A 27,557-nucleotide genomic window follows, 5' to 3' on the forward strand; every position below is an offset into this window, starting at 1 on the left:
GTGCAGCAGGAAAAGCTGAATGGCTCCTGCTGTTGAATAGAAAACTAGATGCTCCAAAACCATCATTCAGGCTGGATTGCCTTGCTGTACCTTTCAGCTTGAGGCCCCTTCTAAAGACGGGGTGCAAGGTTAACAGTAATTTATTTCTGGACAAGAAGTTCTTCAGATAACTCATCTAAAAATAATGCCTTTACCAAATAGCTTCTTTTCTAAAGTGTGTGTATGTAACCTGTCCTATTTGTGGCTTTTACTTTATTCAATCATTCTTAGATACTTGAGACTTACAGACTTAGTCTTACCCTGCCGTACTTGTCTCTGTGGGAAGCAGCCTCCCAGAAATTATTACAGATGCTCTGAGAAACAGTTGTGTCCCAAGACAAGGAATTATGATTTAAGAATGCTATTTTAATCAAACTTTATTTTTTTGCATTAGAAAGCATAGAATAGGATGAGCTGATTAGAGAGAATGGTTCTCAAAATAAGACCTTCTAAAGAAGCTGGCAGTACTTCATCCTTTCAGGTGACTTTCTGGAAACAGGGTGGTCAGACTGAGAGTGAAAAATGTTTCCACCTAGGCTATCAGCCTTTTTCAGGTGAAGATGGGGAACTAACAGAGCTGTGATGCTGCTATTTCCACCCCCTGGGTACAGGAATGGAAAGCAGTTATTTCTTGAGAATTTGCTGTGTTCATAGAAAAACAAAAAGTGAAAAGAATTTAAAAAAATGAAATTGTCCAAAAAACAAAAGGAGCTTTTTATTCAAAAATATTATATTAAATGTGGATCATCAAGCTATCCTCGTACAGAGGAAGGTTGGGAAGTGTAAAAAGAGGCCATTCTGACTGTATTTGATTGTAGTCAAAAAGGTACTAGTGTCAGAAGTTGTGGTAGTTTCTAAAGGTCAGTATAAAAAGATGGCACAAGCATATTGGGAAAGCACAGGACAGACAAAAGGAGAATAAACTCAGTTACAATCAGCAAGGAACAGTAGAAGACAACAGGACAGGCTCTGTTAGAGGTCAGAGGAAGAAAGAAAAGCTGAAAGCATGCTTTGTAATTGGGAAATGGGAAATAGCAGAGGACAATCTGAAGGATTCAACACTTCTTTGATCTCAGAAGATAATTTGTACGCTTCTTTACAGCTGATAGAGCAGGTCAGAAGAAAGAGAGTAGTTGTAGATTAAAAGTCTGTTAATCTACTATAATATATCATTATTGGCTTATCCTAGTGTTCTCCTTTAATAGAAATCTGTCAATTCTATCACTACAAACTATTCCCTGTCTGGAAAGACATGGAGTACACTGCTAAGTGTCCAAATTATAAGAATTGGGACTATCATGGGTTCGCATTTATGGCTATTTAAGTCTCAAAACAAGCAATGAAGAATTTCAAGAGCCAATCAAGTGTAACCAAACTGATGTCCTTCATTGAAAGAGTAACTGTCATGATGGGAAAGAAGAGGATGTGCTTAATTTCTCACTCTAATTAAGGTCTTGATAGTGTCCTGCATAGGATTCTTTCTATGTAAGTTTTGGAAATAAGTTCTAGATGAAATCGCCACAAAGTCAATAAGCACCTTTTCAAAAAGACACTCTAGTGGCAAATGGTAAGTGCTCAAGTAGGACCTTTCAGAGACTGATTGTGGGCTCATGAGGAATATGCTTAACTCTGAAGTTGATGCTGAGGTGGAGAAATTTGCAATCACTGGGTTTGATGGTTTGGGGTTTTTTAATATATCTTAAATAGTCTGAGCAACTTTAGGGAAAAACCACAAAGTATATGAATACAAGTGGAAATCAAATACTAGTGGAGAGGGGTCTAAGTAGTGAATGGTGCAGGAAGAGGAGACTTGAATATTATTTCCAAACAGATTAAGTTAGCATTGTGATTTGACAAAAAGGGGAAATACTTTTTGGGACATGTTAGAAGAAGAGTCACTGCATGAACCAGAAGAAGTGACGTTCTGTGATACCCAGTGGTGATGAGGGCTCAGTTCACTGTCTGGTTTTCCACAACGTGTGTAGGAACTTAAGAGGAAGGCAGCTAAACAGAGAAGTCTAGAAAACAGGACCTGTAAGAATATTTCATACATACATGCATTTGGCCTTAGACAGAGGAGGAACAAAAGTCTTAAAATACTCTTGTTCGTTGGGGTTTTCATATAGTGTAATAAAACAAAGGCAACTAGATGCATGAGGCTTATATAATGAAAAATCACTGAAGGTAACTTTATTTGCTATAAAAGTGCTATAATTTCACTGAAATGCAGCAGAATTTTTTCTTTCTTTAAATGCTTTCTTTCTTTAAACTTATTGATGTAGTATTTTTACTTAAATTATAACTTTCATTAAAAATGAAAAGTCATTATTTCCAGGGATACCCCAGCTGTAATTGCATTCTTTTCATGGTGCATATAAGCATGGCTTCTGCTATGACACAAAATATTATATTGAGAGAGGCTGTTTTTTCTATGGAAATGTAAATACTAGGAGCAGCCTTGTTTTGTGTAGCCTTTTTGCAGTTATGATATGTGTTTCTTGTAGTTAGGTTAGTGTTAAGTCACTTCAAGTGGGAAAAAGTAAACTTTTGAAGATGAAGGCTTAGAAGGATAACCCAATCCAGGAGAGCGGGTTTTATATACAGGAAAGCATTTGTCCAGTTGACATATACAAGTTTAACAGTCCTTCCGCAGTATCGATTTTGTTTGCATCACATATGTGATGCAGATAAATTAAAAGATGGTCATGGTAATTTATCCTTCCAGCCTTAAAATACTTGGATTTTTCTTCAGGCTAACTGTCTTAAGTTATGTGTATCTTCCTTATTTAATCAGTACAACCAGCTTAGGCTAGTTCACAGCACAGTTTCTGCTTGCTTGCTTTCGTGTTTTCAAAGCGCTGAACTCAATATATGAGCTACACCAGCACACCATCTCTGCAAATCGTTTGTCTTGGCTGTCTAATTTATGCTGATGCTTAAGGCCACATTTGACACTCCTTCACAATTCCTTGTCTTTCATTTGTTTTGAAATGCACAATTTGATTTCATTATAGCCTTATAAAATTAAATCTGTGCCAAAGCACAGGCATTTCTTAGAACTGGCAATGGCCTGAACAAATCCATACCGTTTATGGTTATCACATGTTTTGCAGTCTTTCCAAAGGTGGGATACCAGCTTCCTAGGCTTATAGTTGTACCTGATACTGCACTCTTTAAACAACATTCTTAAAACAAATAAAATGAAATTTGTGTGTCAGGTAAGTCTTAGCTCTTCCTGTCTATGCTTTCCCACACTAAAGATTACATTTCTTTCTGGGAACGAGCATACCTTTCACATGAAGTTTTGGCCTTCAAGAAGATCATGCAACTCTACCTTTAAGAAAATAATACATGATTTCAGAAAAATCTAAGGCAGCAAGTCTTTAAAGTCAGGAGCAATATGTAGTTGATATCTCTTGTTGGCTATCAGATGAAGAACTATGTGAAGAATGCTGTTAGCTGCTGGCTTCGGTCTAAGCCAGGTTCCCAGTACTGTTTGTCCCTGAGATTACTGTCCTGAAACGAGCATTTTATTAAAGTTCTCTTCCCTCCAAGAAATAAATTACTCTTTTGTCTTCTAGCCCAGTTTTGTTAAGTATGTAGCTTAAATTTAAGTGGTTAAACACAGAGGAAGACATTTCTTAGAGGTTTGCCTTGTTGAAGGGCTTTGTTTTGCTTTGGTTGGGGTTTTTTTTCTATTGTTTTTCAGGTGTTATAGGTTATACATAAAGATTTTTTTCATGACATTTTCATTTAGTCCTCAGGAAACATTGCAATTGTTTCAATTTACTGACTTCTCAAATAATATTGTTTGAAGATTGAAATTGTGTCCTTTGAAAGTTGTCACCAAACCTTGCATGATATGGTTGTGACGCTTGTATAGAGACAATGTAGGGATGTCTTCTAGAGGCTGTTTGTCTTAGGTTCTTAGGAATATTGACCAAAAAACCCAACTCTTGATTGAGCAGAAGAATCCCAGTGATATGTATACAAACTTGCAGCTTCTGTCTTTCGTCAGCACCACCTACTTATTTGCAGCAAAATAAATTGAGAACTCTTGTGGAGTTTGTTGTCACATTAGAAGGTTGCTAGGCTGTGCTGTATCTCCATTAAATACTTGGAGTATCTTTCTTGGAGCGGTTCAGGTCTCTTGGTCCTGCAAGGACATGGATTTGCATATATGGGGGTTTTGTAATACAGTAATAAAAATGCTGGAGCCCCATCTAGTGCATGAATAGTTAACCCTACTAGAGAAGTTACAAAATGTGTCAGAACAGAGAGGATGGATGGCAGTCCCATTAGTGGCTAAATTTTAGCCTTTTTGTGAAAGAACTTGCGTTATGAGAAAAATGTCATAGTGGTCAAACACAGATTATTTGAGGAAGGTGATTCTGTAAAGGTTAATCTTGCTGTGCCTCAAAGAGATCTTCTATATTGGAAGATTTAACTGTGTTAGACTCCAAGTATGAGCAGTCAAATTGAAGGTGAATTAACAGCCTGAAAATTCACAGTGAGACCAAGACATGTTTAGCACATTTAGGTTAGATAAATCGTATTAAATCCAAGCACATTTGACTTTGCTCACAGCTTGTTTCCAGGAAAAAGATGTTAGTAAACAGAAAGACTGGAACATTCAGGTTTGATTATGTAATTTAGGATTTTGAGTAGAATTCTCAGCCCATGGAAAGTCAGAAAGACTGTTTACTTTGATTTCATTTGCATCAGCTTTCACCCTTGGATTTCGAGATTAATTCACCTTGGAGAGCTAGGATTTGCTGTCTCTGTGAACTTCCCTGCAAATGTTTGGGAGGAAGTCCTCTTAGAAGACCAGTGTTGTAAATATAATGGGCTGGACAGTAGTCTCACTTCTCCACCAGAGAAGACAGAAGTTGCCTTTGAGATTCTGCCAGAGCCCATTTAAAATAATTGCAGTGCACTTTCTGAACTTCTTGAAAGGGAGGAGAAATACTGGGTTTAGTTAATGTGCATTTTATAAAATAAATGTTTATCTAGGAAAAAGAACATTTTTCTTCTAAACAATTCCCCTTGACTGGTTTAAGTAATTTTCTTTCAATGATCATGTACATACTCAGGAATAATAAGATTTTGTAAAATAAAAAAATCTGAAATATTACTGTTATTTTAGGACATACAATGCATCGGTATTCCTAGCAGTATAGAAAGCTACACCTAGATGAAATTCAGGCTTTATTAGTATTTTTTATAATTATGCACCTAAATTTGAGTATCAAATTTAAATCTTCAGTTTATTAATTAATACGCCATGCCAGCATGTGTTAAATGCTTTATTCAATAAAAAAAATAACTAGGGCTAACAACCTATATTTATGTTCCCAGTTTGTCTTGACCAAAATATGGTCAGAAATGGATGTAGCAGTGTGTTTTGTAATGCCCAAGGATTTCTAGAAGGACTATGACTATTACAAGCCTGTTGGTTATAACGTCACCAGAAGCTTTTTTAATGTAATATGAATTATAAGAAATTCTTCCCTGTCTTCTGGATTTAGGAAACATCCATGTCTCTCTAAAGATTTAAATAGTATAAGCACAGTTGTTCTGTGCCTTCCAAAGAACATCTTTTCAGCTTATATGGTGAAATACATTGGTAGCTTGTAAAGCGATACTTATTTAAGCAAAAATATTTGTCAAGTAGTATTGGCCTTGAGGTCAAAGTCAGTGTAACTGATAGTTCTGGGAACCACACAGTAATCCATGCTTCCATGTGCAGATTATAGGACCTGGCCAAGCCTCACAAGCACATTGCAGGAGTTGGTTTAGATCCAACACAAGTGAATGTCTATACCTCATCAGGCTGTAGGAGGCTGCTTTTAAGCTGCTCTTTCTTCAGTATTCACCCCTTCATTCTCATAATGGATGTTTAGGAGCTTTATACTCAGATTCCATCTGTCTCAGCTATTGCTCCCTTCATTTCATCCTCTTCTCCATGAGAGTTTTCTGACGTCTGATTGTTTCAATGGTCAAGTTTACAATGGTGTCACACAAAGACTTTCACTGATGCATATTTATGGATCATATTTATGGGTGAGCATGTCGCAGAAGAGAACTCCTTAAGTTGGATTTGCTGCCAAATCAGTATGTTGTATAATTGCACCTTTGCTAGCACAGCTGTGCTCTTGGCAGTTTGAATACCTTGCTAGGTGGGAGGCTTTCTTGTTGCCCACTTGGAAAATACATAGTTCGTAGGCTGTATAAGTGTCAGAAATCATAACTGTGGGTGATATTTCTAACAATTTGAGCTCAAATACAAGTCATAGATCTTTTAGTAACAAGCCCCACATGAAAGGGGGACAGCTTAAGACTGAATTGTTCAAGTGACTTGACTGTGACTTTGAAATGTATTTTCATTCATATATTAGAAAATATTTTACTTCCCTATTGTCTTAGCTGTTCTGGTATCCAGGTGTAATAAATTTAGGGGGTTTTTTCCACTTCTGTGGTTTGATTTGATTGTGATTACACAAGAACAGATAAACCTAGAAAAAGGCACCACTTTTTACATGTTGAACTTTCAGGTAAAGCTCAGCTTGGACAAAATCGAGCTTTAATGATTTAGCCTAATCAGTCCTTTGGTTGCTGGAAAAATTATTGGTAATATCCTAAAATAAAATAAAAGAAGGCTTAGAAACCCAAAACTCTACCACTTGTATCAAACGAGGTAGTTGGAAACTGGTTTTATGCAACAAACAAAGATGTGTAGAAGTAGCAGTGAGAGTTGGGTATTCAAACTTCTAAACAGCAAAAGCTGTAAAATACTTTCGTGAATGTGCTCCATTATGTCACAGCATGCAAGAAATCTCAACATACACCAGGCTCAGATGACAGAGCTGCTGGGTTTAAGTAAATGTGCAGATTCTGTATTAGGTTGTAGAATTTCTGCAGCACTTCTAGGGAGACTTTTTGTTACTAGAGGAATTCTGAAAAAATGTAGGAAGATTCTAAAGGTAACTTCTCCAAGTTCTGCTATCCTACACCAGTAGTTACAGTTGGCTATAATATATTATCTAAGAACTACTAGGGGGTATGAAACTGTAAGAATTTTGGGATCAAGGTCATTGTCAGCATTTGAAAGTTGGGTTTGGATAGTTTCCTTGATTCAAATTGATTGGCTTTGGATGCTATTTGCAATGAAATATCTCTTTGCTACTTGTTACTCAAAGAGAATTAGAAGGGAAAAAATTGTTTATTATAAATGTGTTAATATAAATTTGAAATTTCCTATAGATTGCCATCAAGGAGAATTCTGTGCATACATCACAGCTCATGTGAGACATTTCATGTCTTGTATTTTCATGTTTAGATATAGCAAATGGCTCCAGTTCAGGAGGATATCGCCCCCCTCCCAGAACAAAAGAAGTGATCATCAATGGACAGACAGTGAAACTAAAATATTGTTTTACTTGCAAGATTTTCCGCCCACCTCGTGCCTCACATTGCAGCCTTTGTGATAACTGCGTAGGTGAGTAAAAAAATATATGGCATATGTTCAATTTAGTAGCTTATATATTGTTATGAATACTTTTCATAGGAGAGAAAAAAAACAGCGACAAGATTACTCATGAGGTAACTTGCTCTGTTCATCTTTCCTATGAGATCTGTTAAATGTTAAGAATTTTAGAGGAGGCAGAAAAGGAGACTTGGCCTAGCAGATGTTGCTAATCTAAGAAGGGAAATTATTTTCTGATGCATACATCGTTCCTAACCTGCCCTAATGGCAAAGAACACACCTTACTCGAATAGGGCTGCATACAAAGTACAATGACCTTTCCAAGCTTTATGGGAGTCTCAGAATTGTTTTCTTCACCAAACTAAATTGAGGGCAAGGAGCTGCTTCTCCAGTTCATTAGTAACTAACTGTAAGGCATGGTTCACATGGTTAGGGCTGTGTGACCAAAATATACACTGTAGGTGAGTCTTACCTTTGAGCAGTTTTATGACTAGAAGTACTTAAGTCAGAATTCATAAGAAATTACTGGGCAGACTTGCTATTTTGAGAGTAAGTAGATGTTGTCAGGACCTAAGCATATTTTATAATGGTAGGGTTGGTTTTTTTCTCTCTGAACATCTTGTCCTTTTTCATTACTGTTTTCCATGGAGGTCAGACAAGGTGATTAAGATATGCTTGGATTTAAAAGCAAACCAAAGAAACCCTAGCAAACAAATCTGAGTAGTTTCCAGTTAATTAGATCACATTTGCAGTTTAGTGCAGTTGATTAGCACACTGTTGAGCCTGGATCTTACGCATTCAAGAAAATAATGTAGAAAGATGTCTCCAGCCGAGAAATGTAATTGCAGCATTCAACAGTGATATTTTTAAATATAAAGCAGTCATTGGAAGAATTGGAGTTTTGTGTTTAGATGATACTCATTTAGTATCACAGTGATACTTTTCACTTACATCACAGTGAAAAGCTTATTAGCCTTTTGGCCCTGTAGAATTGATTGGTATCTGTAGATGGTTCCTTCAGTAAATTCAATTTTTGATGTGCTACAATTTTGTAAGTGTTGCAAAAGCTTTTGGGCTTGCTTTTATTGAGCAGCTAGGGATGCTTATGAATTGCAGTTGGCACATTTTTCAGAAAAATGTTTTAGCAAATGTGTAACCTAAACATTAGTGTTGTCATATTGCTCAGCAAACTTGATAATATATAAATACAGTTGTTGACCAGTGTGATAAATAAAAGTTGAAAGGCTGTTGTCTTTACCAAGAGAGGAAAAATAAGAGCAACTTCCCCCATACAACCTGAGGCTTATTTTAAAAAAATGTTTTGGTTTTTTAATACGCTGGTATGAAGGATTTTTCTATAGGTTATTCTGTAATCTGTGTCCTTTTTATACACATCTGGAAAACCTATTCTGTGAAACATACAATTAGTGATGGCAGGGAAACAACTTACACAGTCTTCTGATCATGTCTGTGATGAAATAACAGATGTGAATTATTATGAATATTTATCAGAAGAGTCTGAGCAAATGACTTATATAACTGAGATGTCCTTTCTGCTCTTAAGATAGTTGTAATTTCCTCTTACATATTTTTAAATTTGGAGTTACTTGTTTGAAAGTAATTAAATGGATTTACTGTGGTTTTTCTCCTCAGTGTTTATAATGGGAATTACAATAAACTGACTTTTTCGGAGTACACCGTATAGTAGCTTTGTTTGCTGATTAGATACGTGTGTTTGTCATATAAATATTCAGGTGTACTGTATGCAAAAAGAGAAATCTACAAGTACCTGCAACTAAGTTTCTGTTGAAAATAGGTGTTAAGAAAATTGGATAGCTCATGTACCTGTGGAAATCTAACAGTCTGAGTGCACACTTAATCAGAGTGTGTTAAGCAGTTTGCCATCACTCTTAAGTTAGGATTGTCTATATAATGATGCTTTTATTTAGTTTCTGAGTAAATCTTTTAATAGCAATGAGTGTTCTTGTGCCACTGTTTGTTAGTTCCTTCTTGAAGTAACTAAACCTGTGCACAAGTAGTCCTACTTCATATGCATATGGATATTTAAGTAACTTACGCTATTTAAACATAACATATGGTATTTAAGCAGCTCACTACAAGTATGGCCACGCATTCCTTTTTACCACATAGTTTCAAAAGATTTTGCTGCAGTTACAAACCAGCTACAGAGACTACGTGGTACAGGAATAGGGTCTGTCTTCAAACCAGCACTCACTGCTAAGAAAAAACAATATGCTGCTTTTACCTAAAGGTGTCCTACAATACTTGGCTAATGAATGCAGTGTGAAAGAGAGGTTCTTTCATTCTGTGTGTTCTATTAATGTTTTTTATTCTGTAAGGAATCTATTGCAGCATTTTAAATATGTAAGTACATGCAAAAACCTTACTCTGGTTTTTTTCTGTCTAGTTGTTTAGTAAGTATATCTGTTACTTGTTACCTTGTTTGGTTTTTGTTTCATCACTGTGTTTTATAAACATCTGTGTGGTATTTGTAGATAAAAATAACAAATAGCTTAAAATAAGAAAAAGAAGAAGCAAAGAGCTAATTTGAGTTCTAGCCATGGTAATACTTCAAACTCCTTTAGCTCTACAGTATTTTCCTGGTAGTATCCAGAAAAATCTGTATTTTCATACAAATGTAGTTTGTTCTGTTTATGTAATACCTTAAAAAGTTTGGTTGAGTAAGTGTTCCCTGAAGCACATACCTTGGGTGTATTCCTGATTTGCTTTCTTTACTGCCTCTGTGAATGTCAGTTGGAAGTTAGCCCTTCAAGGGTTTTATGTACCATTATGTTTCTTAAGAATTACAAATGAATTAAACATAACATGCATCTGAACACAAGAGATAAAGACTTCAGGAAAAAAGTAACCAAACCAGACATAAATTCTGAGCTCAAGCTAGTTACTGCTGTGTTTTGACAAGAGGTTTTGATTGCACTGTGTAATGCTAGAAAGAAGGCAGTGGTTGGACTTGCTTCTGAGGTAACCAAATGGCTTCTTTTTAGTTTATTTTTGGTCATTGCAACATCAACTGTTGTAATATCCTTTTTTTGTTTGGTTTTAATAAATAATTTTTGTTTTGTTTAATTTGATTTCTATAATGAAAGCTGAACAAGAAGCAGGTGGCTGTATCTGAACAATATGGGGAAATAATTCCTAAAGCACACATAACATATAACACAGACAATGTAAGACAGAGTGAGAATTACCAGTGTCTTCTGGGGAGAAGCTTTTCCTTGTCATTACTCAGATACCACCATCTTCCAGCCTGAAGAACACAAATTACTTCAAAAGCAGGCTGAGAGGTCACATTGTAACAGTCTGACTTTTATAATGCAGACAATGTGTCTGAGAGTAATTTTCTCAGGACTTTGTAGTCCTTTATAATCAATGTGTATTTACTTCATGTCAGGACTTCGGTTTGCTTGGTTTTAATTCTATTCTGTAGCACTCTTTCTTCATTACCTTATTATTTCCTTTCTTGCCTTCAATTCCTTTTCATGGCCTTTGCTTATTTCTTTCCTTACATTTCCTGCAGTGAACGGAGTACAATTTTCACTTCATTTTGAACCTTTTAAACCTTAGCTCTGGTTGTCTTGAAATGACTCTTTTGCTGAACAGTTAAAAGCACAAAGTTGGCTGCTATGACCGTTTTTTTCCTTTTTCTTTTCCTATGTATTTTTCCAAGTTTTTACAGGTGAGAAATGGCTTGGACTCTTTCTGTTTGGGTGCCCCAAAAAGGTAGAACAAGAAACTGCCAAATGGAGTACACACCAGCACTTACAGAAGTGATAAATTATTTAAGATTGTGCCATTTGTATAATTAGATGTACTTTGGAAATTCAGGGAGCATGGCATGTGTGTCAGGGTTTCTAAATCTTAAGCCAAAGGACTGCAAAGTATGTCAGAAAGTCTCTTTAAAAAAGAAAATCGTATTATAGGTTATTTAAGAGAGGTTGTGGCTTATGCATTGGTCTGAGTATGAAAAAATGCAGAGATGATCAGAACATCTGACTGTGCAAATGATGTTGTAAACCTCAAGGTGTCAGAGTAAAAATTAAAAGAGAGAAATCACCAGCTAAGAAAAATTAGGAACCTAAAAAGAGAAACACACATTTACGTTGCAGTAACAATCTGCAAAATGGTTATAAAACTCAAATTCTGGTAAAAGACAGCAGTGGAAGTGTGCTTTCCTGTAGAAAAGAGAGAAACTAATCCGTAAACTTTGTGGATGCTGTTACTTGGTAAGGATACTATGCCTCCTCTAGGGACAAATTTAGGGTTTTAAAAATCTCTTCCTCCACAGTTGGGTGTATGTCAGGTGCTCGTCTGGGTATGCCAGAGTACATGTACTCGAGTGGGTATGTAAAGAGATACTGTTAAGCAGTGAATTCCTTCACTGTGCCCTCTTTGTACCTCTCAAAGAGCAGCCATTCTAAACTGCTGCTGCTGCCTTTGAAAACGTAGCCATTAATGTTCCTGCAGTCAAACGAGTTTGTTAATTAGTCAACATTTGCTATATGAGGGTGCAATGAAGTGATCTATGTGACAATACAGTTTAATTACTATGAGCTATCCTAAGGCAATGGCTGGATGTTTTCCTAATAAATCAATTGCTATTTTTATTTTGAAAATTAAGCATGTTTATTTTCTTTTTGTGAATAGCAGTGGTCAGCAACTATTGAAGTTGATTAACATGCAAAAAGTTGACATTGCAACTTATTTTCTTAAAACCTCACCCAAATATCTTAGCTGTCTGGAACAGTTTAAATAGTCATGAAAGTGACATACATGTTAAGTAGCCCTTGTGTTTGTTTTTCTGATTGACTTTTTGTTGTAGATACCCATGCACATTAATAACTTAATTCAGTAATAGAGGCCCATCTTTCCCAGTGTTACATTGCTGTTTCAGTTTGCATCACCTTGTAGAGATTAGTGTCAAGAATGTAATTTGGAGTAAACCTGTGGTATTTCCCAAATGTAAACATGAAGCCAGAAGACTCTTTCTGTTTGGTTTTCATGGGGTGTTTTGATTTGGAATCAGTGTACAAAAGTACGTGTGATTTAAAGGCTCCATTGTGCATTGTCCATAACAGATGTTCTAAAATAACATCAGCATGCATATAAATGTAACTTGCAATTGGTCTTTTGTTAATCACTGCTTTCTTCATATAAATTTCTACTCAGATTTCATTCCACAAAGTGACAGCAAAGGCATTGTCAGGGGAACGACTGTCAGACAGGTGAATGGTGTATAAGTTAAATTGATCCAAGTATTTGATTGCTGTTGCCAGTTGATGGCAAATCCCATCAGCAGGGCTGGTTTTATTAATATGATTAAATAAATAATCTTCTTAGGAATGGCAGTTTCAGTCGGTGAAACTGAACATCAGAGCTAAGGATAGTTTTAATGAATATGCTATGAATATTGGATATAAATTTTTTTGTTATGTTAAATTATCAGATTTTTTGAACTGACTGTAAGGGACTTAAGGCAATGGTTATATTTGCTTTCATGCATGTGTGCATCACTTTCAGCAGTTGGGATTGGACTGCTGTATCTTAGAAGAAAATAAATACTCTTTGTAATAAAACATATTTCTTACATGGACTTCTAAAAGTCTCATTTGTTTTCTTAAACATTTCAAGAGCAATCAAATTCTGAAAGTACAGTTTGTTGTGCAAAATGTCAAGTCAAGAAGCCTGAATAGATGTGGTCACATCATGACATCATAGTCCTTCAAAAAGCTTTAATTGTCATCATTATAAATATGTGCAGATGTGTCAGTCTCTCTGCATAATTACTCAGTGTGTGTCCTTGACAATGGACATTGTAGTCCTGTGTTGTACTACTGCTACTATCAAAAGTAATTTTGAGTTATCATGGCCCAGTTGGTTGAGCTATAATGTGACTTCTTGCATGACGCAGGATGTGAATAGTGGGCTCTTGACTCTTTCCAGTCATGGGATACATGTTTGCATGTTGTAAATAAAGATGGTAACATTCAGTGAATGCCGTAAGTTTGTGCATTTGCCTTACAATGCTTTGCTTGCACAGGGTGGAAAAATTACCAAGTGAATTCTAACTTGTGCTCACTGGAATCTCCTAGTAATGTGACCTAGATATTTTTGCACCTGTCGACTTCTTGTCTTTGAGTCCTGCCTTCGCATTAAGCTTTAGAAAATGTATGCTGGTGTGCAGTGATCTAGTTGAGCAAAGAATAAAAGAAACAGTTCATAAGTACTGCAAACTGAAGGGCCAAGCTGGCCTACAAATGTTCCATTTAAAAATGCTTTTGTGTTCCTTGTAAATTATAAGGCTTTCATTAAATGTTTTGAAAAAGGAAGGAAAGCATTTGGGTCATTTTGTGCATGGTTTCCTGGAGTGTAGTGATTGGAAAATGGAAGCAGAACATTTAAGGATTTAGGAGCCTACATGCTGTGCTGTGGAAAAGTAGAGATTTGACTCTTTGGTTCTGAGCAGCGAAGAACATGCCTTGGTGTGGCTTCTGAGGGAAACACTCCATCTATAAGACCAATGCCTAGTAAAATGGGAAATGTCCTTAGGTTTGTTTTTATCTGAGATATCCAACAGTTAATGTTTCTTAAGCAAGTTTTAAATGTTTCAGGGAAGGTAAAAAATGAGGAATGTCTAAAATATGAAGTAATGTGTTCTTCTGTTATCCAGTTAACATAGGTTATAAGGTGAGTGTTAATGAGACTAGTTAGGTGAGTGTTAATGAGACCACTGAGTCATGCTGACAGCTTGCTGCTTTCAAAGGGATTTGAATGTCATCTTCTTCTTTTTTTTTGTTTCCCTATTTCCGTGATTCTCTTCTTTGTGCCTTTGGTAACACACAACCATTGGTAAGTCAGTTTTTCCCACTGATCAATGAACAAAATAATTCCTGGGGGGTTTTTTCCTGCCAGTTCAGGGAACTGACCTGATTCATCATCAGCTTACACAGTGAAAGAAGGAAGTGGGATGAAGTGGCAGGAAAGGCAACATGTGACCACCTCTTTCACTGCTACTGAGCTTTTAGACTGGCTCAATTATCTTGTGAAGCCTCATCCTTTGGGAGTGCTGGCTTGTCCTCAGATGTTATTATCTAAATTCAAAGGTGCTGACCACTTGGGAAAGAGTAAAGAAAAAGTCTTTGTTACAGGTTTACTGACAGTTCTTGAGGTTTTTTACCTGTCTGGTTTTCTGTGACTTCTACAGCAGCATTTTTAGTCTCCATTTACTCATCTCTTCTTTTCATTGATGCTTTACATTATGAACTCTTCACACATTTTTTCAGTCTTTTTTTATTTGCTTCAGGTTTTGTTCTCAGATCCTGAAAAATTAATCAAAACTGGATTTCTCCTGGCATTGTGATAACTGCTAACCTGTAGTAAGGTTGGTGTCACAGCTAGGCTGAATTAACACTTAGCTGCTTCTGAAAGTGTTATTTCATCCCTTCTCTGACAGAGTGTTCTCACTGCTTCACGTGGGCCAGCTTTGGTGTTTGCCTGATGAGGTGATCTGAGGAGATAGGCAAAAGAAAGCCATCAGTTTTAAATTAATCTGGCTCTATCAACCTACTCCCTGGAGGGTAAAATGAATACCAGGCTTGGCCTAAGAATGGAGAGCCATGAGCACACAGGCAAAAGGCTATTCACAGGACTGCTGAAAGGGTAGAAACTGGGCCATCTGTTCTAGCAGTAGTTCTTAATTAGGTAGATACAAGGTACAGCTGTAAAATCAAGAAGGCAAATATCTTGCTGGCTTTGCTTAAACTTGAGTGTAGGAGGATGATAAATCACAATGTTCTATCCATAGGGTGCTTCAGCTTTCTTCTTCCCTCATAACGAGTTCTAATACACTTTTATAAACAAGAGTTTGTATTACCCATGTTTTAATTCTCTGCGTTTGCCTCAAATATTTTTACATTAACCTTGTCAAAAATGTTTGAATACAGTAGTATGTTAACTATCCAGAACTGCAGTCATCACCTCTAAATAGTCTGTTCTTCATAACAAGAAATTGCATTTCTATTTGCTCTGCATTTTAAGTTCATGAGGGTTAGAATTCCAGTTTTTCTCAGCATCAGTAGTTTTTCATTTATTGGTGAAGTTAAATCTTAATTTTGCTGCCAACATTGTCCAAGTCAAGTAGAGATGTCAGAGCTTCCTTTACAAAATCATTGGTTCAGTTGCCAGGCATCTGGAATGCTGGAGGTGAACCTTAAGACACTGTGTTACTTCTTCATTAATACTTAAGTTGTCTTTTTCTAAGGAAGAAGAAACAGCCCCACATTTGATAGGTTTTATATTTCTTCACAGCATTTGAAGTTTCTGCTTAGCATTTGTCTCTTCATTCTGCCCAGGTTGGCAGTTTTCTCCTGCATTAATAACTAAGCAGAGCAGCTCACAAGCTGTAAGGCTGTTGTCTCTAAATTGCATTTACGTATTTGTGTTCTGCTGAGTAGAATAATGTCTCACTTTTTCATATACTGTTTTGTGGCCCATGTCACATGCCTTTCTACTTTATGACTGAGAAAAATGAGAAAATGAGAAAAATTTATTTATCATAAGATTCATGTAAACCTTTTAGTATGTCTCTTTTTTCTTTGGAGTTGATTCCAATTTAATGCTGTAGTAGTGTTTTTCATATCTGGCCTTTCTGGTCCATTTCTCCTTTATAAACATCTTAGGTAGTTACTTAGCTTCACAATGATTAGTAAGGTATTTTTTGAGAAAGCAGAGCCTTTCAGTTCACCAGGAAAGTTTGAAGATGGAAATTGAAGCGGACCAACAAGTAGGTTAAAAACACCAAGTCAGTCTTCAGTAAGTAGTGTGGGTATATACAGGAATGTGTGTTTATAGATAGAGAAGTTGTGTGTATGTGTGTGGTTTTGTCTGCATTTATCCAAATCCATCAAATAGATGTCTGCATAGATCTAAATGTTGCTTCATGACTAGAAACTGAGCTTTATATCAATATAATTCATTTCTTACTGTGTCAGCATAGAAGAGAATGAATGTGTATATACGGAATTCATCTTCCAAGACATGTAATGTATTTTTTTAGCAGTAGGGTACAAAAGTACCCTAGGATTCTGCTCATTAAAATGGCTCTGTAGCTGTGTTTCTTTGTGGTGTTGTTTGCTTATGTGTTGTATATATGAATGAATTTAAATGATGTAGAGTGTTTATCAGGATATGAGGGCTTATTCAGAAGCATGGATTTAAAGACAAGCACTTTTAAAATGCAATGTCAATTTATTTTGGGAAAACAACTGTAGTGCACTGAGAAAAGGTAGTATCACCTACCCAGAGTGTTTAGTTCTTGGTATTCTTAGCAGTACTCACTCAGTCAAAGTATTCTGAAGCCTTATCCTAAGAAAGTTTAGTAACTTCACCTTGAATAGCCCTGTTGAAATTTGAAACAGATTTATGGCAGAAACATGTGGTCCAAACAGCTGTCATGCAAAATTATTTTTAAAAAACCCTGAAAGTCTGGTGAACTCAGAAATCCGTTGTGCATGTTGTTTTGACTTTTTTTAATGAAGATAATACTAAATACATCCTTCAAGAAAAACCTCAAATGTAGGTCTTTAACATAAATCCATAACTAAAACAAGCTGGTGCACTTGGTCAGATGTGCCTTTTTAACACAGGGCTTAAAGGACTTCGGATTTATAGCTTGCTTTTCCTGTGGAATTACAAATAGTTTGATAGTACGTCAGTGGAGGCATAAAAGTCACAGAAAACAAACCAGGATTTGGACAAGGATCAGAGAGTGAAAGAAAGAGTCAGCATGAATGCATCTGTCTTATGATCTTGGATTTGATGAAAAAAACCCTTAAAATTCTGTCAGTGTAATCCCTCCAAAGTAAAGTTAGGAAATGCAAGTTTGTTTCCTGGCAATAGCTCTGTTTCCATTACCCAGAATACTGGGACATGGAGGGTGGATCCAGGCTGCCTGAGGAGAAGCAGAGTAAACCATTCCCTCTGCTGCTTTCCAGCACTGAGGCATTTCCCCCATGTTGGGGACACTTGTTTCTGATCCACCCTGGCCTTTTCCTATCTCACGAACAAGTTCTCTCACAGAGACAAAGGGAAACAGTTTCTCTTAGTAAAAAGGAGACGGAGCCTATCGTGCAAAGGGTAACAGAGGATGCAGGTTACATCAACCAGTTTTTATACCATGTGTTTAAATTTTAACATTTGAAAAATGTTTGCTGTGAATCATTTTTAATGATCTTGTATGACAGTGTCAACTCCAAGTGGAAAAATAGGTGGTCTAGAATGAAGAATATCTCGAGCGAAGCAATAAAAGGAAGTGGGAAGGTGTAAATATTTCATGCTCTGTAATGGATGGATGATATGATAGTAGGCATAAGTCGGAGGTGTGATCATGACAGATGTAAAGGAAAGAACCTCAGAAATTCCAATTTTGAGTAGAAGATGCACTGAAGAAAAAGAAACAACCTTGTTTTGAAAAAATCATATACAACTGAGTTGCTAATGCTCCTTGTGACAATGGATAAATACATGCTTGCTGGTCTGACTGCACACTTTGTCACAGTAAGGCTGTTAGTTTAACAGGAACTCACCTCAGCCATGCTTTGATTTCTGTAAAAACTATAAGGTTTCATTAAAGTACTCCTTCTTTTCTTTTCTACATTTTGTTCCTTTCTAAATAAGAACTTCTCTGTGGCTACTTTGCAAATTCCAGTTAAATCATGCATTTTAATAAAGTATTCAGAGAGCATTTTTTCAAATAAACAGCATTTTATTAATTGTTTTCCATTTTTTTTTCTTCTGCCTCTCATTTCAGAACGGTTTGATCACCACTGTCCCTGGGTAGGCAACTGTGTGGGGAAAAGAAACTACAGATTTTTTTATATGTTTATTTTATCTCTGTCCTTTCTGACAGTCTTTATATTTGCATTCGTTATCACCCACGTCATCCTTCGTAAGTATGCTGGTGAAATCAGATTACGTATGTAGCCATTTGCTTGAGTTTTTTAAGTTAATATTTTGATCATTCAGGGTTTATTTATTTATTTATTTGTTTATTTGCCTTTTTCTGGAGCTTCACGATCCCCAGTGAGTCCCATTCTGGTCTATAATAGGCCCTGGTCATAGTAGCCGTTGGCCTTGCACTGGCTTTATCTTAATGCAGTCTTAATTTTCCAAATTTTTTTTTTTATCCTTTTATGGATGATTTAGTGAAAAAGCATCACATACACTGTATGTTGAAGTATACAGGTAGTATCATTTACCTGAAGAACTTCGTGTGCTTTTTTAACTGTAAGCGTGGGTCACTTGCCATCCAGACAAAGAGGTAAATTGCTAGAAAATAGACTGGAGCTATACTTTTTGTAGTTTGCTGTTTAGTTTTACACCATTCTCAACCCTATTTCTAACGCGTTATTTTCATTTGTGTAGACATTCTGAGAATAACCAATTCATAATGGAGTGAATCAGAAATATTCATGAGCTTGAGACTGATTTTTATTTGTATTCTGGATTGTGTTTGAGGTCAAAACTCTTTTGGGTACTGTCTTTTCTTTCTATACCCCTAACTAATTTTGCTGACTCCTATATGATGATGATGGTGACATTTATGGTGACAGGTTACATGACTTGTCTTTAAAGACCTTCAGTATGTTGGGTTTTTTTGACCCACTATCACTAGAAGAGTGGGGTTTTTTCACTAATTATATAGGATATTACCATAAAGAGTGCTTCTTTAACCATTTGGGAAATGTGATCTGTTTATTTTTTTGTATTTTTATTACAACAGAAACCTGATAGAAATAATAATTTCAGTATAAAACATTTATAAAGCTAACTTGATAATGGTAATATTCAGAGAATGTTTTACTGGAAAAAATATGTCAGATTGTGCTCAATTTTCTAAATTGTTTACAACATGCAGGGAAAATTATTTTAAAGAGCAGAATTCCTGCTCTTATTTGTTCACAAAACTATGATGCAAGCACTGAGAAGCTCTCCTATAGCTCGGAATCTAGCTCATAGCTTAGAACTGCAGTCCCTAATTTTGAGGGCGTCTGAATGAACAACTTGTTCTCACTACCAGCTACAGCATTTCTAATACCAGTTGGAAAAAGCAGAGATAAGATGTACATACTGTTTAAAAGAGGAAAATTATTGGAAAAAGAACACTTGCCATTAGTATTTAAGTGCTTGTTATTTATCTGGGCATACATGAGTATATACATACCCACCTTTTACATTTAAGAAGAAAGACACATGGGTTTTTCTGCAATCTTTGCTAGAGTTCAGTGGTTGAAAACATTCCTAGTCTGACAGCTATTTTAAAGATATTTTTGACACTAACCTACCTTCATTTCACAAGGACTTCAGTGCTTTTCTCTTTAGTTTTCAGTATATCAATTATCAATATAATGTCAGTATTTCATGTTCTGTATGTCAAGTAGGTTTATCTAGCGGATTTCAAATTTACAGTGTCCATACCTAACTCTTAAGTAGACAAAGAGTGTAATGAATTGTGCCTGTGTGTAGTTGAGAAGCATTTAAGTGTTGTGTAGGTGTTACAGATTACATATAGTAAATGTTAAATGCTGAATTGCCTGTCAGCTGCAAAATATTCTTGTCATGGAGGTTCATTTACCTAGAATGAGATAGGGAAAAACATCCTTAAGCTCTAAAGATTGGTCAGTCCTCAAAGGCAGTGGGAGCAGATATGAAATGTGATTAGTTTCTTGATGTTTAATTGATACACTGGAGCTTCAAACCCAGCTTTCAAATTTGTTTGCTATAGTCTTGACAGTGTCCAAAAGAGAGTTCTTTACAAATAAAGTTTTCTTATCACTCCACTCTCTCTGTGCCTACCATACCTGTAGAAGTCTTCTCATCTACCTTTCTAACAGTTACCACTCAACAATTTGTGTTCTGTTTTTTAGCTCTGCAGTTCTTTAACTGATTCTAACTGTTAAGCAGGATTCTCAGTTACTTAATCTGAACCTTTGCGCTTGGCATAGACTGCTTTTTGTTAGTGTGGCTGAAGAAAGTCTTGGTTTTTAGACCTTCCACTATGACCTTCTTATAATATTTCAAAGTCATACATAAGTCCTGGTAAAATTATTTTATTATAATGCCTCTTGATTTAGACAAATTTTTAAAATTTGTATATTTTTATAATACATCTTGCAAGCTGGCATTTTATAAATTTTGGTGGGCCTAAGTGGTGATGAGGTATAAGATACATCTTTTTGTTTTCTGTGGCCTTCTGAGGCATACGTTGGAAATTTGTTCTTTCTAGGTTTCAGAATATGTGTACATAACATTATTGAAGATAATAAAACTAATTTGTAAATCAGTTACTGAAGATATTGTCTTGCAAGATTGTCTTCTGTCTCACCAAGCTGAACACATTTCCAGTAGTAGTTTCTGTCTCCACTGTTACTCATCTCTGTTTGAGGCATCAATATTTCAACTGTTTGTTGCAATGAACAGCCTTCCTCTTGTGATGTTTTGGGAACTGCTTGGAAGGGTGTGACGAGCAGTAGAGTATAGAAATCACACCTATCTGCTGCCATTGCCATTAAGGATCCAAAAAATAGTAAGAAGGCAGGGGAAGTTCCATTAGTCTTGTACCTTGAGACTAAGAACCAATTATGAGAGTTTGAAAAGGCTCAGAAATACAAGGTAAGTAACTTCACTTTTAACGATAAGCAGTAAAATTGGCCGCATAGGTCTAGAGAATAATATTTATTCTGATCAAGACAAGATTCTTCTCTCCATACAGATCTTCAGATGAATTTAGCTAAGTGGAAAATTTTTGCTGTGGGGAAAACTTCCAGCCGGATGCATTTAAATCATTTATGGTATACTGTGAAGTTCAAACTGTGTGCCTATAGCTACGTCACATTAAGTCAGTTTCTACAACAAATTCACTTGTTGCAATCAGCAAATTGTCAAATCACCCTTTTTGATTAATATCTCGTGTTTATGGAACCCAAATGCTTTTGTACTCTGCATGCTTCTGCATTTCTAGTTGATGGGCTCATGCTTCTTCTGGGCTCTTTTCCGCTACTAGATTGTCTTTTATTTGCCCAGAGGCAACAGTAACCTATTAGAAACATCTTCTATGTAGGTGCAGTAGAAGCAGAATTATAATCAAGAAAGCTTTGCTTCCAAAACAAAGGATGGAAAATTGAGAATTTGAGTTTATAGAATAAATTTTCCAAGCCAAAAAGTTACTTTGAAAGATAGTATTTCAGAATGGAACAGGAGGTTGTGATTTTTTGTTTCCATATTAGGTCTGAAAAGAACTGGGGTAATCAGAAATCTTGTTCATGGGAAAGTATGTGTGCATCAATTTGGTATGACTGAGAAAATACCCTGCAGATGCTAAACCTGATAACTTACCCAAGGGCTTTTTTGATGCTGTTGTTGCTGAGCAACATATTCTCAGATTCACGTTAGTAAATCTATTCTATGATTATTTGGTTATTTTCAAATATCAGTTGTTTTAACTATAGTGAAAACAGCCTGTAGTCCAGTTTCTTACTTGACTGGTAATTTTGGGTTCTATTTCTACAGGTTCTCAACAAACAGGGTTTCTCAATGCTCTGAAGGACAGTCCTGCAAGATATCCTTTCAGTGAAATATATTGTAGATTATGTTAGCAAATAGCATCTGAGATGTGGTTTTGCTTGTTTTCTTGCTATTATTGAATGCGTGCTTTTAGGCTTTATCAGTTAACGACTTCATCACTTCCTGCACAATAGGATTTCTGGCCACGTGTTGGAGGTAGGAAAGAGGCTACAGCCTGGACTGGTTTTTATTCTTCATGTTTTGCAAAGCAGTACTCTTGACAAAGATCTGTATTTTCCATGTCCATGAAAAATGCTTCACATTTTGTGATGGAATTCATAAATACATTTTGCACTATACGTGTGCTGTGGTTTCACTACAAGTGTTTGAGAATTGTTCTGCTTTTACAGCCGAAGGCATCCAAAATGGCTGATTCTTTTCAGGAGAGAAAAAGTAGATTTTGGAACAACAGAAACAACATGCTTTCTGTGAAGAATTAGATTTCTGAAACTATTCTTATGTTTTTAGAGAAGTCATTTTCAAATAACAACTTGTGTTAAGTTACATATCAGTATGTAACTTGCCTGCACGGGGACTACTACTGTTGTTCAGCCGGGAAAAGACAAGGCTCTGGGGAGATCTCATTGTGGTCTGTCAGTATATGAAGAGGACTCATAAGAAAAACAGAGAGACTTCTTAACAGGGCCTGTAGTGACAGAACAACGTTTTAAGCTGAAAGAGAGCAGGTATAGATTTGCCATAACAAAGTTTCTACAATGAGGGTGGTGAGACATGTGAACAGGCTACCCAGAGTTTTGGTCGATGCCCTATCTCTGGAAATGCTCATGGCCAGGCTGGATGGTGCTCTGAGCAACCTGGTCTAGTGGAAGGTGTTCCTGCCCATGGCAGAGGGTTGGAACTATATTACCTTTAAGGTCCCTTCCAACCCAAACCATTCTGTGGTTCTATTCTGTAAATGCTCCGTGCACTTTTTATCACTTCATGGGAGTGCTCTGTATATTTTCTAGTGAGTGAGAATGGAGTCAGAAAGCAGCTAAAGTAATGAGAAAATGGGAAGCTGATGAAACTACTGGTTAGTTTCTGTACAGACAGTAAGCTTCCCATTCCTTATGTATATGTTGTGAATGGTTCCTGTCTGAATAAACAGTTTTCACGTCTCACAAAGACGCTATAAAAAGAATTCTTTCCCATTTGTCCATTGTGCCTCACACAGTTTGCCTTTCCACACACAGGTAGGGAGAAAAAACTGTCATTCATAGTTGTACATTGAGACCTCTTCCCAGGTAATTTTCCCAAGTGTCAAATTCTGCAGATACATTTTTTGGTGTGCTTGTATTCATCAGGTAGAATCACTGAGCTGTAAACTTCCTTTTTAAAAAAGCCATGTTCAGATTTTTTTGCACAAATAATTTTAAAAAGCACAAACAAAGGGTTCTAAATAGCACAATAGCTTCCAATTAAAACAATTACAGTCAATTCTTACAAAAGATAATTCAAACTATTTTCAAACTGAGAATAGCTTTCAGTTGTCCTTAAATCAAAAGGTAATTGCTTATGCATTTGAGGATTTTTGTACAGAAACAATGGCCTGATAATTCGTAATTTGTGTTCAGAGATGTGCTGCTTTAAAGGGCTCAGTAGCACATCTTACAGAAATACCTGGCTTGATAGTGATACGTTGGATAATTTAAAAGCTTGGTTACAGTTAATAACAGTAAAAAATTAAATTGTCCAAATAGTATTGGGAATGCTGCTTTGGAGACAGTCAATTCAGGCACAGAGAACATTGCCATTTCAGTCTTTGCTAACAACCCTGTGTGAGATACTAAGGGAAAATCATACTATATTATGCTAGTAAGATACTATACCATAGTAGGCTAGAAGGTTATACTTCGTTGATGAAGGTTATACTTTTTTTGTGTGTTTGTTTTTTAGTTAATGGACTCAGGTTGAATTAGTGGATTCTTGTTAATTTGACATAAACTACCTCTGCTGTTCTCAAGTTCTTTTTGGATCATGGTGCTGGGAACTGAAAAATGTCCCTTCCTGTGGGGAACTGGTAGAGGTCTTGAACTGAAAGGAGTTCCCTTTTGTTTTTTTCCATAGGAATTACCATGTGGAGGGAGAAACTCACTTTTCAGTACCCTCTTGAGTGTAGTTGTGGTGAGGAACATCGTTAGTGATATGTTGCAGGGAGCCCTTTTCCCTCTAAGGTTCTTCTTTTCTAACCTGATGATCTTCCTCCTGGTGTATAGATTCTACCCAACACTGCTCATCTGCAGCCTTCCTTACTATTTCTACTCTCTCAAATCCCAGTTTGTATTGTGCGTGATGTTTTGGGCTGTTTCCTTCTTTGACACGTTTTGGAACCCTCTGCCAACAGTCAACTTCCTTATCTATTATGCCTTGTACTTGGTGCTTTAGCTGTGGCTGTGGCAGAGAGTCAGAATCAGAGTTCCTGTCTTTTGTGTTGCTTTGACTTCACACAGCCTGAGGAGGAAATGAGAGACAGAGAGTAGTGAACCTGCTGCTCAGCAGAGCACTTTGGTCATCCTGCTGCTTTTGGAGCAGATTTTCTCAGAGTGCAAATGGCTCTTTTCTGGCTTTAAACCACTCTGATTGAAATGGATTCTAGGGAAAATTATACAGACACTTCATGTATCTCCCAATTCATTAGGGGTGAGCAGCCCTGCAACACAAAACTCTTCACTTTTAACTAATATTAGGATTTTTTATTGCAAAAATTTATGTCCATCCATGCCATTTCCAGGCTGTGTGTCTGTGTGTCCTATTTCTCTTCTTTTGATAGGTTCAGTGATAAGGGTGGTTGTGTTTTTTTTTCCTTGTTCTGGAAAATTTTGAGTTGATGTTGTCTTGGAAACTGCCTTCACTAAAGGTTGATATGGTTAATATACAGATTATTTTTATCCTATTCTTTTCTCATCATTTTTCTCCTAGTGATAAATTTTATGTATTTTTCTAGGAACCAGAGCCTTTTGTTCTGTTGATTTGTGTTATCCCCCCAAAAAAACAACCCCCAAATTATTGAAGTGTTGTAGAAAATAGCATTCTCAAAGCAGATATATTCTTAGTCCATGGCTATTTCATGTAAATAAATAACAGCTATTGAAGGAAGCCTTCTATAGAAAGTTTGGAAAGTTCCTCTTTATGTTCAGTTATACAAAAGTTTAGAAGCAACTTTATTGTCTTATTTCTGAGACGATGACTCCTTTAGAGTTAAAGGAATTATGTAAACTATAGTGAGTATGCAATGTTGAGTGCTGACTGATTTTCCTAGTATACCAACCCGTGCATGTGCACAGCTTTGCTGCTCCCCTGGAGGTGAGGGTGCTCCTGCTGGACGTGTCCCTGTGCTGTTCCCTGTGAGTCACACGTGAGAGCACCCCGTGAGCTCCCAGCCCTGTATCTCGGGTGCGCAGCCCTATGCACTGCACCTCATACCGACGGCCTGCTGGCTGGACACACGCTCCTGGCAGCGTTGGGCAGGGGTGGTGCTGTGTCTGAGCTAGGCAGATGCCGGCAGAGTTGCTTGTGGCTGTACCAAGTGAAGTTTGTTCTGCTGCTGCTCTCACTTGTGTGGGGATAGAAGTTTTCTGCCATTTTTTGTGATTTGCTCAATTCGGGCTGATGCCTGCATTAAAAATCTACTTGTAATTCCTCAGAGAGTATTCTAATAGCCACACTGTGAGTTGGGAGTTCATAGTCTTCCTCTTTAAGATAAGTTTTGGGCAAACGCTGCTGAATTTTGAATATTCAACCCCACCCCAACCATTACACTTACAGGCTTAACAGCAGTTCTTTTCCAGGTGATTTGCCAAGTCTGGGCCGATCAGGTACCCCACAGTTGTAAAGTAGAATATATCCAGTTATTAGAGGGACTTGAGAGAGCATGTGGGTTTTATTTGGACTAGTGGACTTTATGCTAGTGTTGGAATGCCTATCAACATCTTAACTTCATTAACATAAGAAAGCAGAGTCTGGCATTTAGAACATAAGACTGAGATCCAGCTTACTCACATTGTGGAGTAAATATTTGTAAAAACATCTCTGTTCAGTTTTTGGTATTCAGCTAGCCTTGGGTTACCTCTCTTGTGTTTTGTCTTCCCCTCACCCCATGAGAACTGTTATTTACTTTTACTTATCAATAGACCTGTCTGAATGCAAGTGTGATGACTTTTACAAGATAAATATGAAAATCTAAATTTCAGCAAGTAAGATCAGAACTCACCAGTAGTTTTTAGCCTTTTTCAATCTACAAAACCTTAAATATTTGCTGGCGTAGATCCTGTTCAGTGGTCTGTACAATAAAGCCTACTGACAATAGGTCTCCTTTTGAGTTTATTTTTGCTGACCCCTTTGAAGTACCCCAGAGGTCGCAAAGGACTTGTGGACTACTCTGAATTTTGTGATTTTAACTACTTGTTACTGGATTTTTTTTTTTCCCATTTCCATATATTTCCTTGACTTTCAATTACTGTGCTGGAAGCTGTGGTGTGTTTTTTCTCAGTATGGTCCATTGTTGGCCTCTCAGGTTTTCATACGTATTTGATCAGCTCCAATCAAACAACAAATGAAGATGTAAGTTTGTAGTATATTTTGACATACACATTTCTAAATAGTAATTAGGAGGTTTTTCTCAAGTCAGACCTGTCTGCATAATTTTGTGAATACCTCAGTAGGAAAGAAGGAAAGTAATATGGTCATACTTGATTCAAAAGATCAGATGAAATGTTTTTGACTATATTTGTTGTGGCTTGAAGATGTGCTCATTATGTACCTAGTATGTCCATTGTGGTTTATACATGTAGGATCTCTATCTTGAAATAGGAAAATACAGGAGAGAGGAGACAAACAAACAAGTGTATTTTATACAGTAGGAAATTAATAAATATTTTTCAATATCTCCTTTTCATTGGGAATGATAAATATTCTTTGACTCAAAAATTGCTTACTGTAAAACTTGAAGTGTATTGCATTCTCTAAACAAAAATTTTATCCTTTATTTTATCTTACCTTACCTCTGAAACTTTTTTGCTGTTCTGAAGTTGAAAACCTCTGGCAAGGAGTATATCATTAATTTAAAGGTCAACTTTCTCATTTCTACAGTTGTCTATTTTGCATATAGGATTCCTTTGTTTTCATGTGGAATTATGCTTAACTGTGTGTGGAGTCCTCATGTGTCCTTCCCTAACCAAAAGGAGAAATGCAAAATGAATGGAGAAAATAAAATTAGCTAGGCAACTAATGGTATAGAAAGCTTTTGGAAATTTAATAAATGATCTGACAAACCACTGCAAGCTTCAAGTTATTTTATTGTAATTTCCTATTGTACTTTTTTCACAGGTATCTGGCAGATATAAAAGTAGCATCTTCAGTATTGTCAGATATGTTT

General features: G+C 36.5%; 1 protein-coding gene across 6 annotated transcripts in view; it reads left to right on the forward strand.

The window, feature by feature from the left end:
• Positions 1-27,557, forward strand: part of ZDHHC14 (zinc finger DHHC-type palmitoyltransferase 14) — a 96,342-nt gene that overhangs the window by 55,881 nt on the left and 12,904 nt on the right. For 5 of the 6 annotated variants that reach the window (XM_048296271.1, XM_048296270.1, XM_048296273.1 and 2 more), the window contains 4 exons: positions 7,379-7,537; positions 18,372-18,509; positions 22,130-22,178; positions 26,641-26,743. In XM_048296271.1, the coding sequence (XP_048152228.1) occupies positions 7,379-7,537; positions 18,372-18,509; positions 22,130-22,178; positions 26,641-26,743 (449 nt within the window). The remainder of the gene's footprint in view (positions 1-7,378; positions 7,538-18,371; positions 18,510-22,129; positions 22,179-26,640; positions 26,744-27,557) is intronic. The other variant, XM_048296276.1, reaches the window with a different exon arrangement.

The sequence above is a fragment of the Corvus hawaiiensis genome, chromosome 3 (assembly GCF_020740725.1).
Source record: "Corvus hawaiiensis isolate bCorHaw1 chromosome 3, bCorHaw1.pri.cur, whole genome shotgun sequence".
NCBI classification, from domain to species: Eukaryota; Metazoa; Chordata; class Aves; order Passeriformes; family Corvidae; genus Corvus; species Corvus hawaiiensis.